This window comes from Uranotaenia lowii, chromosome 3 (genome assembly GCF_029784155.1).
Source record: "Uranotaenia lowii strain MFRU-FL chromosome 3, ASM2978415v1, whole genome shotgun sequence".
Classification (NCBI taxonomy): Eukaryota; Metazoa; Arthropoda; class Insecta; order Diptera; family Culicidae; genus Uranotaenia; species Uranotaenia lowii.
Genome location: NC_073693.1, coordinates 138,535,307 through 138,546,958, shown reverse-complemented (window position 1 = coordinate 138,546,958; position 11,652 = coordinate 138,535,307). Strand labels below are relative to the sequence as shown.

The 11,652-nt window shown below is 36.1% G+C and overlaps 3 protein-coding genes across 3 annotated transcripts; 2 read left to right on the top strand and 1 right to left on the bottom strand.

Annotated features, from left to right (window-relative positions):
* Positions 1 to 2,173: 2,173 nt before the first annotated feature.
* Positions 2,174 to 3,638, top strand: LOC129755664 (mitochondrial ribonuclease P protein 1 homolog). Its single transcript, XM_055752277.1, has 2 exons — positions 2,174 to 2,831; positions 2,888 to 3,638. Exons 1-2 carry the CDS (start codon positions 2,272 to 2,274, stop codon positions 3,564 to 3,566), a joined length of 1,239 nt encoding a protein of 412 aa, XP_055608252.1. The 5' UTR covers positions 2,174 to 2,271; the 3' UTR covers positions 3,567 to 3,638.
* A 5,339-nt stretch (positions 3,639 to 8,977) lies between these two features.
* On the top strand, positions 8,978 to 9,784 carry LOC129755301 (ragulator complex protein LAMTOR2 homolog). Its single transcript, XM_055751725.1, has 2 exons — positions 8,978 to 9,164; positions 9,405 to 9,784. Exons 1-2 carry the CDS (start codon positions 9,097 to 9,099, stop codon positions 9,712 to 9,714), a joined length of 378 nt encoding a protein of 125 aa, XP_055607700.1. The 5' UTR covers positions 8,978 to 9,096; the 3' UTR covers positions 9,715 to 9,784.
* On the bottom strand, positions 9,700 to 11,652 carry LOC129755300 (dynein axonemal assembly factor 3 homolog). The gene is made up of 2 exons (XM_055751724.1): positions 10,931 to 11,652; positions 9,700 to 10,650 (listed from the first exon to the last, which is right to left on the bottom strand). Exons 1-2 carry the CDS (start codon positions 11,439 to 11,441, stop codon positions 9,782 to 9,784), a joined length of 1,380 nt encoding a protein of 459 aa, XP_055607699.1. The 5' UTR covers positions 11,442 to 11,652; the 3' UTR covers positions 9,700 to 9,781.

Genomic DNA, 11,652 nt, shown 5'->3' with positions numbered 1-11,652 from the left:
GCTCAGCCTGATGCAGTTAGTTGTTAGGTTTGCTGCTACTGCTGCTGTTCGGTTTCTTTTCCTTGCTGCATTATTTTACAGCGTTCGAAAGCCTGCTTGAGTATCGATTTAACAACGCTTGAAAAGAAGAATCTGAAATAATATTCATTGCCAGGTTGATATTCTGATAACCTCTACCTGTATACACTTGTTTGCTCATGGAATCCATAGCGAATGTGCTAGGTTTTTTTCCTCTGCACATTCGCCGTTTGGAAGAAGGGACGTAAGCAACATTGAAATTGGCAATCAAGGTTTTGTTTCATTCGTCATTTTGGAAGTCTTAAATTTTATATATTAAAAGGGTTTAAATTTCCTAGAGAAGATACGGGATACTTTGAGTGCTTTAACAAGACGTCGCTTTCCCATTACCTTTGTTTGGGTTCCCTCTCATTGCTCGATAGTGGGCAATGAGAAGGCAGACTCTCTGGCAAAGGTGGGGGCGACGGAAGGCGACACGTATCCACGTGAAATCGTCTTCAACGAATTCTACTTCTTGGTACGAGGGAACTCTCTTGTCAACTGGCAGCGCAAATGGGACGAGGATGAGGATGGTCGGTGGCTCCACTCGATTATCCCAAAGGTAAGCCTTAAACCATGGTTCAATAGATTGAACTTGAGTCGGGATTTTATTCGTATATTTTCCCGTCTCATGTCCAATCATTGTTCCTTAGACGCGGTACTCTATCGTTTTGACATTGCTGGCAGCAATTTGTGTAGTTGCGGCCAAGGTTACCATGACATCGAGCATATTGTTTGGTCGTGTGAGGTCCATCTTGTCGCCAGAACGAATTTAATAGACTCCCTTAGGGCCCGAGGAAAACCACCTAATGTTCCAGTTAGAGATGTACTAGCTGTGCTAGATTTGGACTACATGTTCGAAATCTACCTTTTTCTAAAAGCTATCGATCTTCGTCTATAATTTCTTTTTTATTTTCATATTTCCCTTTCTATCTTCCTTTCTCCTCTCACAAAGTGTTAAGTTAAGAAAACAATTGTAAACAACAAAATCGATTTTGGCTCCTTAAAGCCTAAAGGTATGAGCCGTTTCAAATAAAGAATTGTTAAAAAAAAGGGTTTAAATTCAAGCGTGAGTTTTCAAAAGGACGTATGTCGCAAAAGTAAACAAATTGAGTTACTGTTTGCACGGTATAGTAAATTTTATTTTCTTCTGTATGAATTAACTGTTTGTACAAAAAAAAAAATAATATGCCGTTAGCTAAAAAAATATACAAACGACCTATGTCATCTTTTCTCAGTGTTTTCGAAATTCTTCTTTACATCTCTTTTTGGTAAAACGACGCATCTGTCAAAACAAATAATATCGCACACACAGCAGATAGGATCGCAGCAAACCGTCGTATGCGTCAAATCAGATACGTCGGTTTTTTCACATCACTGCAGATGCGTCAGTTTTAAAATAATTATTATTTTAAAACTGACGCATCTGCAATGATGTGAAAAAACCGACGTATCTGATTTGACGCATAATGAAAACAATTTGTCCAAGCGACGAATCATAAAGGGTGTATGTAAATATTAAACTGTCACAACGACGAATCATTATGGCGTATGTGAAAAAAAAACTCAACAATACGGTGTAAAATATTTTTTTTAACAAATTCACTAGGAAACAGCAAAAAATCCAGTATGCTCAAACCTATAATTAAAACATTATTGTTTTTCCTACAGCTGCCATGATAAAACTTGATTCTAGATCAAACAGCTTTAAATAGCATTTATTTATATTAACATAATTTTGTCCCTCCTTTTTCTCAGATTTTGTCTGATGTTACATACGTCCTTTTGAAAACTCACGCTAATTGATTGTTTTATCAATCACATGGGTAGATAATGTTATAATGAAGCTTTTTTAGTGAATATCTCTATTTTTCAAATTTTGTTTCATTCGACGTAATGAAAGCTCACGCGAGAATTATTATTTTTTTATCTGTAAATAGTAACAATCAATTTTGCATGCTTAAATTTAAATTTTTTTTTATAAGGTCATGCAATTAAAATAACTTACGCCTGGTTCATTCGGCATAAGCGTGTGAAGCGTTTGATTAAAATATCGGATTTATTTCTGAAGGGCGTCGCACATGTTCAATGACAAACGCTTGACGAAAGTGTGATAAAAAAGTGAAGTCAACCGCATGTAAACAATTAGGAATTATTACGCGAAATAAAAAGCGAATAAGATTTTATCATACAGTCACACATTCATTATTCAAGATGTTGCGAACAATTTTCGAGCATGGATTAATAGCAGCTGGGTTTCTCAAATCGGCTAAACCCCATCGATTAGTGTACCAGACAAAACTTAAACCGGCATGGACACAGATGCACAAACATTACGCAAATTTGCCGAATAGTGATTCGCTTGTGGATCAATCCGCCGAAAAAGGAAACCAAGAATCCGACGTTTCGTTCACTCCATCAGAGACCGATATCGATAAAAAGCGAAAAATATTGGAGCTGGAAATGGAAGTGATGCGACAGGAGGGACGCAAAGTTCCTACACCGGCCAAAATCAAGGAACAGTACTGGCAGCATCTGTTAGGATTGGGATCCAGAAACCAGAGGCGGAACTACTACCTGTACCTCTGGAACATTGAGATGAGCAAAGAAAATCAAAGGATCAAAAAAGAACAACGCAAGGTGGAAGTGGCAAAGAGAAGGGAAGAGCTGGACAAAGCTAATGCCGATAACGATCATATTATCTACGGATTGTTTCACAATACCATGTTTCTTAGAATTTATGATACAGCGATAGACCATTTCCATAACAATAAGTAAGTTATAAATTATTCTTTGTCTGGTATGTTTTCGAAATGATTTTTAATTGTAGGTTGATCCAGGCAATGCGTTTTGGTCAAAATCTGGTGTTCGACTGTTCGTACGACGAATACATGAACGAAAAAGAGATGAAAAACACGGCCAAACAACTGATGCTGTGTTTCGCTATCAACAGAATGCATAACGAGCCTTTTAACATTCACCATTGCAATGTAAACTTCAACAAGACTACCATGAAGGCGCTTCAAAAGCATCTGGTCCAAATCCATGAACCCCATTTTCCCATTAACGTTAGCGAGAAAAGTTACCTGGACCTGTTCCCGAAGGAACGGCTGGTCTATCTGACACCACACTGCAAGAATGACTTAGAATGCTTCGACCCGGACGATGTGTATATAGTAGGTGCCATGGTAGACAAAACCTCACAGGAAGCTATTTCGCTCGGAAAGGCCAAAAAACAGGGACTGCGGATGGCTAGGCTTCCGTTGGATCAGTACTTCCAGTTTAAAAGTGGTAAATCGCTGACCATCGATCAGATGTTGCAAATTTTGCTGGAACTCAAAAGTTCCAACAATTTCGAGAAAGCGTTGGAATATGTGCCCAAGAGAAAGGTTATCTCATTAGATGAGGCTCGAGCACAACAGCAGCAGCGAACGATCGAGCGAAAACAAATGGAGAAGTTCAAGTTTAGCGTAAGGACATTTTCGGACCGCAAGTACAATAAACGATAACCAGCCGTGCTAGGATATGTTGGAATTAGTAGCTCGTATCATTGTTTGATAATAAATTATCGATAAAAATTATTTAAATTCTTTTAATTTATTTAGTCATTGTTGACAAATTTGCTTTATTATATCCATTAAGTTATAGGTAATAGATAAGATTCATACGGTCATCATCACTGAGGAATTAAAATAATTTAAAAATATTGAATATTCGACTTGGTTTTTGTGAGTAGACGTTAAGGGAGGAGGTTAAAAATCTTAACGGGCCATTTACCCGTTCTTTTTTCTCAGGAATTTATCACCGGTGCAGATTACTCCATTTGTGTTTTTTGTATGTATGTATGTATGGTTCCCCCATCGGTAGCAAGGTCCTGCCTATGTCTGTGTGGCTTGGCCTTCGAATTTCTTCTAGGGCTTCCACGGTCCGATGGTTCGTCGAAGGAAGGCATCCAACCCTCAGAAAGCTACAATGGCCGGCTACCCGTGCCGCTTGCAATAATTTCTTTGGGTTATCCCCAGATGCATTCCTTCTAAAAATATGAATATTATAAAATAACTAGTGGAAGGGAAAATTACTTAAAATATTCAATAAATATGCAGTTATATAGAGTGAACAGTTATCTTTAATAAAAGGATACGGACCTGGAAAGAAATTTTATTTATATGGCAAATTTTATGTATACATATAGGCATAGTTGATGTGGCAGGTAATTTATTAATTTAATGATGATTATCAAACTTTCATAAATCAAATAGTAAATAATCTATTCGTTATCAGAAAAAAACTCTTGTCCGTGAACTCCTATGATAAAACCAAAAAGTATTGATGAGGAAAAATTGTTAAATGATATGAGCTGTAAAAAGCCGTATGCATTTTCGATAATCTATTTTTAAACTATCAATATTCGTACAAAGTCAGTGTTTTGTTATTGAATTCCAAACACATCAATATTTTACTATTCTTGCGATAAATTTAACAAATAACAAGCGAGTTACTTGTAATCAAGTAGCGCATCTCCATAATGCAGCAATATGATGTTTCGTCTTAAGAATTTAAGGCTTTTATCAGTCTGAGACCAAAAATTTCAGGAATAATCATTTAGAAATCCGCTGTGAAGAGTACATCTGAAATCATTAGGAGTTTATTTTTAAGTCACGGAATCGAAATTATTTTAAAAATTTAGCAGAGTTTTTGTTCTTTATCAAACAATTTTAATCATAAATACCAACAATAAAACATAATTGAATGTTGTCATAGCAAAATATAAAGCAATTCGGAAAATATTGAAGAAAACTCGAAATCAAAACCACTAGGTAATTTATTATTGGAAATGCCTCACCGGGTTTGTCGATCTCCTCTCTAAAAACGCTGTCCGCCTACAAGGAATATTTAAAGAAGGTAGTGTCGAGAGCCATATTGGATTTTTTTTGTGACGTCACAAAAACGAATGTATCGAAAATTTATATGCGAATGGCAGAAATTTCGAAGAAAAAAATGTTTTAGAACGAAAATGAATTCCAACTTCATTTTGATTGTGTTGTAAGACCTCTATTTCACTATGTTATGACATTTTCTGGTCCTTTGAAGATTGCATTATATTTTTTTCTCATTTTAATAATGAACGCAATGTCATCTTGAAGCTAAAACGTTCAAAAACGAAGATAAAATCTACTTTTAAAAGGTCTAGCTGGTAGTTATTGAGTGTTCAACTGATTGTCATGGTTTTTATCCAATCGGTTTACCATATTCAATTCTTATGAAGAACAATTAACATCAATTGATTATTGTTAACTCGATTTACTAAAATGCGAATAAATAATTGTGGTTTTATATAAAAGTTTGTTTTTTGATAACTTTTTTGTAATAAGGAGCTTAAACTGCACTGACTTGATCATTTTCATGGAAGACTTCGAACTAATTTTCAAGTTTTGCAAATTTGAGTAAGGAAAATCCACTATTTTTTCGAACTTCGATGGTCTATTTCCAACCCCCTGGCAACTTGACAGTTTAGTCGAGTTTGCTGTGCCGTCTTCAAAATTGTAGATGTCGCACTAGTCGCGTTTGTTTACATGCATCCTGGGTCGTCCCTAGAAGCAGCAACGTTCATTTTCCATTGAAACCACTTGATTTTGTTTCGGCATCCTTGGATGCAATTCAACTGACGAAATACCATTTTAAAAGGGCACATAATCAAAAGTGATGCAAAAAAGAAAAATAAATAACTTTATAACTAAATTTTAAAATAGTTGTCAATGAAATCAGTAATTTTATTTCAATCTATTTGTGTTCCATTCTCGGTTCCAACTGAATAAAATTTCTGTTTATAGCAAAGATTACAAAATGGCCATCTTTCATTCGAATCCGTTGTGTTTTTGTTTCAAGGCGTCACCAGATAGAGTTATGAGTTTCTTCCATTAAACATAACGCGGTTTGAAATAGTTCCGCTATTTCCTTAAATTTATTACGGTAAAATTTTATCCAGCTGAATGTTATGAAATATTAGTTTAACAAATATGTTGAGATAGTAAACATTGAGAATGAAAGCGGAAACGAGTTGAGGTGATGGCTTTGCATTTGCACAAGTGAAGTACAGATAAAATTTCGGCAAGTTTAATTAAAAAAAAAAAATTAGTTCGTAGCATCAAATGTGAAGATTGCAGAAATGAACTTTTCAATAGTTTCATTGGCAGAATAGTTAATGCCGATGTGTTAAAGGTGTGCAGAATAACCGAGTTGGAGGTAAAAATTGTAGAACAAAATCATCCAAGTATAAACTTTGCATACTATTATGATATCATAATGAATCGAACTCTGACACGGGTTTCAAATGATGCACGGAATGTTTTAGAGGATTAGTCGAACACATTTTGGATCAAGATGCTTTAGTCAACCATCGAAACTTGTTGTTGAAATTATGTGTTGATTTTTATTTGAAGTTTCGGATGGAGTTCTTCCCTAAGCAACATAATGATTCTAAAGAATCTCTTAAAAAAATAACAAAGTTAATATTGTTTAGAAATGAATAAAATGTTGTTTTTAAAATTTACCATGCAATAAACCAATTACAAAGATTTTTGAATTAAAATTTGCTTGTGTATTTCATAAATAAAAGCCATTTGAAACGCTGACTTTTTTGACCATATTATCGTGTTTTTCTTTAAACATCGACTCCTTTTGCGCTTAATAGGTGATTCTTAATCATTGTTTTTAAAAACTTATTTTTAAATCAAAAAAAAAATATTTTTGAAACCTTAATTTGTCGAACATTTCATTATCCACCCTTTCGATATGTTTGTTGAATGAAAATGAGATTTTGACAGAACCAGAGACCAGAAAAACTGGCACACGCGATTAGTATGGGAAACGTCAAGTTGCCAGGGGGTTGTCTATTTCATACAAAAGTTACTCGAAAATCCATCTTTTTTCGTACCAATCTTGAAGAGCAAGAATCCTTCTAGCATAACAGGTATTAAAAGTGGAACATTTCCAGCAAATTCTTCAAATTATCAACGAAAACGGCAAATTTCCTAGTAAATTAACAGATTTTTCGTGATTGTGACGTCGCAGTGTGTACTAATACTAAAGCAGGGCTGCCTCGACACTACCTTCTTTAAATATTCCTTGGTCCGCCTACTGCGTTCTTGATGATGACGCTGAAGTTGATGATGGAGATAATGGCAACTGCTGATCAGGATAGCTAGATACTAGATTCCTTAGGTATACTACTCCGTTGCTTGCATATGTATTAGTAGGCCAACCGAAAAATAGTTATAGAAATTCCACAGAAATGTATGGAATTTTTTTTTAATTACTAGTTTTATAAAAAAACTACTAATTTTAAAATTCTGCAAAAAATATAGAAATGTTTACCAAAGTATTTACAATGCATTAAGCGCTCTGCGGATGGAAAATATATTTCTCAAGCGGATTTTTTATACAGTTAAAAAAAAATTGCTTTTTGCTAAATTCCTTATAACTGAAACTTTATTAATTTTTTTAGTATCTAAAATAAAGAAGCAATCATTACAAGTTATAACAAGTCATTTTTTCACCATATGTTTACAACTACATCTGAAAAAATGCTCTCCGAAATTCGAATATTTTGCTGAAATACTGCAATATTGCCAAAGAAAAACTATCTCGTAGTCAAAATAAAGAAAGAATTTGAACATAAATTTTACGAATTGCTACACAACGTATTTCAAAGAATGCGACTGATTACTTATTTGGACAATAAGACCCCTCAATCTTCCATAAATTGAAATTATGTTTCAAATCCCATACATATTGTTCGAAATTTCGTAACTATTTTTGACCCTGTGTTTACACGGCTCTGTCGATTGAGGTTAAGCGCAATGTCATACCTTTTGATCTACCTATCTTGACTGCTGATATCGAAGTTAGCTCACATTTGAGAGCAGATGTGGTAGCAGATTAACCTGCTTTTCCTTGTGTGTGTATCACGTTGCGGGTTCTTACATGGAACCTGGCACTCATTCTCACTTCGTTAAGTTTTCGTTAACTATTCCAACACGCACACTTATGTAGCGAACATCGAATGCATAATGGCACCACTTTTGAGAATTGGACGCCATTATTTCTTAGAATTATGAATGCCGTAATCATTTATTCATTAATGGTTTGTCTCAACAGCACTTGACACTTGTTCTCCACAATCGTTTTCGCCATCAATTTCTTCTTTTTTTCTGTCAGCTGAAAATCTAACTGATCCGCCGGCATCGAATACTTTCTTTGAATAAAAATCTAGTATTTTACATAAATCACGCAATCAAGAATTATTCCTAAAAACAAGATCTATGCGATGCCGACAGCACAAAACAGCATTCGGATCTATTAAACTTAACTCGCGTTTATTTTCACATCTAGACGACAACCACAGAGCGAAAAGGAGAAATAAACCGCTCTGCTTGGTATCTCACCAGCAGCGTTGCCAGATTGAAAACCGCTCAAGTCCGTAGATTTTACGAAAATCGAAAATCGAAAAACGTACTGATTTCGCCAAAATAAAACTTGATGACCTTTTTTTTTTTTTTTGGTCGTCAGGTAGAATTTTCATTTATCCGCAGAATCCCTTGAATTTATTCGATTATCCGTAGAAAATCCGTAGGAAATGCTGAAAATCCGTAGATTTCGAGCATCGATCCGTAGCTCCGTAGAAATGCTGAAAATCCGTAGAACTACGGAGAAATCCGTAGATCTGGCAAGGCTGCTCACCAGCAACTAATGATTACTCCATTTGTGTTTTTTAAATAAAAATTATCTAGCTATTAAATTTATTTTATAAGGTCCATTCTGCATGAGTATGCCGTGCACGGCATGCTATATTTTCATGTTTGCTGTTCAACATGGATCGACATCTGTGGACCCCTCGAAGCGTTTGCTATTTATTTATTTTTTAATTTTCGCTCTCCAAAACACAAACAAACTTGCCGATCTTCTTGATAAGTGTTATCGCTATATTATTCTATTTTTTCGATTAAATTTCGTTTTTTTAAACTGCCAGAAACCACAAAAATGTTACAACCGAAAGTTCTCACATCGGTTTTGGGCCAGGCAAATACGGGTGGCGTCGAAAACACCATGTAAGTTTTAATTTGTTAACCATTCATTTGAAAACTGGAAATCCAGTTTTGTTCCTTCACTGACACGGATAGGAACTTGAACTGTTCAACTGGATCCAAAATCTTCAAAATCCTTGAAAAAACAATTGAATTCTAATTGTTTCATTGAAAATTAATTTTATCAGTTCAGCCGTCAGAAATTACTGAAATATTCAATTCTATTGAATATCATTATATTCAATGCCCCTTTTTTGCACACAGATTATTGACCCACGAGGGGGCACTGCTGGCTTTCTCCGGTTACGGAGATCGCGATGCCACCATAACGGCCGCCATCGCCAGCAACGTGTGGTCGGCGTACGAAAAGAACGGGCGCAACGCCTTCCGGGAGGATCGGCTGCAGTATGTATTCCTCCAGTGCGAAAATGGAAACGTTGTCATCACCCAGGTCGCCAATTTGCTGCTCTGTCTGTACGCACGGGAAAACGTCGGCTTGGGAATCCTGAAGGAGAAAGCACAAGCCCTGGTTAATTATCTGGAGGGACCACTGAAAGAAATAGCTACGTCATAGGTTTGTTAAGTTTTTATTATTTGAGGGGGTGTTTCTGGGGATTCTATAAAAATATACAGATGCGAATTTATTCCGAATTGTTTCCTTGTGCTTGAAGAACGTTCTTGTATCGTAGAGTTGAGTAAGGTACATTAATCGCGAAATTAGTCAAAGGTTTCAGCGCGAGATTCTTGGCGTAATCTCTAAGTTGAGTGGTGAACTTGCTGATGTCTTCTTTACCATCTGTAGTCAAATGCCGAGTTTCTAAAAACAATAATCCATCAGGTTTCAATAACTGGCAAAAGTCTGCTTTCAAGAATGAGAAATAGTTATTCGCCACTAAGACCATGTCATATTTGTTTCTATGCTCTGGTTTTGCTTGAATTTTCAAAACATCGTCGATCGAAATGTAAGAAATTTTCAGATTTTTACAAGGAATCAGTGGTTGATCGTATTTACATGCATCGACTGATTCTACTCTTATTTGATCTTTGTTTAAATTTCGGCCGGGATCCAAAACGTATGTTCCGTACTGATGTATATCCTTCATGTCTAAAACGTACTCTTTTCTTTCCTGCAACTCATACATTATCTCGAAAATGTTTCGTTCCGTGATGTCAGTTGCGCGATAATCATTGACACCATGCTTCGAATGAGATAGTTCTTCCTCGGGAACTCTAATTCCGAACGAAATAAACGGCCCTACGCTCATGTCTCCCACCAAACCCCGATGGCGATAGCTATCGCCATCTCGCGCTAGTCCAACGGCCAGCGTTTTGTTCGGATCACTTTGTTCGTACTCGGGAAAGGTGAAGGCAATTCCGGTACTGCGCCAATGTTTATACTCTTGGTTACAAATCTGCTTAGCTCCGTTCTCTCGCAATCGCATGTGAAGATCCCAATCAAACGCGCCCATTTTGTGGTCATATCGGATGCCTAAAGTTTGACGCAAACGAGCTACAACGAAAAGAAAATTAAGGATTTAGGATTTAAGATTCAAAATCTGAAATAAGGAAATCTTCTTTTGCTAGTGATAATGCAAGGTGATCAAAAAAGATTCCGTTACATAATATGTAACGGAATCTTTTTTGATATTATCCTTCACATATCCTTTTAAAGATATGCGTACAGTACTTATGCTGTATCCGAATTGCGAAAAAAAAATTATCTTTAAACTTTGTTGTATTCAAAATCATAATTCCTGACTTCTATTTTTTTATTATTATTTCGTTCTCACCATCCCAGTAGTGCGCTACATTGAACACGTGCTTCTGGTGGTTAGTCCAAAAGTTGAACACATTCTCCAAGCCGTCCCGCTCCTTGTAACGCAGCCCTTCAAGTGAGAAAATCGGCGCAATCCGTTCGGCCTTATCGAAATCTGTAATCATATCCGTAAGCACCCGGGCTTTTGCATTGATGTACCCGCTGGAGAAAGGGCGCAGCAAAGTGTTTCCAAAGATGTCCATAAACAGGTGAGTTTTGCCTTTGACCGATAGCTGCTGTCCATTTTCGAAAGCAATCGAGGTGAGTAGCAGATTTCGAGCTATCAATTCCAAGCATCCCTCCGCGAGGAAAAAGTTCAGTCTTGTTGAGTGGAGAAACGATTTAGATGCACTTTTCAAAATGTGCCGTGGATCACCGAGTCCGAATAGAAGAATGTTCAGTTCTTCCGGCGGGGCTTCGTTGGGGTCATAATATCGGCAATACTCTTCAAAAAGGTTCAATGCTTCGCTGAAACCCCAAAACATTTTTTTTATCTTCTAGCAAGTACTGACACTGAATCAGGGGAAGTAAGACGCGACTTATGAACAGCTACAAATATTGATCACACAATAAACTGTACAAGTGTAACCATGGTAATCATTACATATTACAGTATTGTTCATATGTTAAGAAGTTTACATAAAGATCCTTTTTTGCAGAAATTTAAAAACGTTATTAAATCTTTATACAATTGAT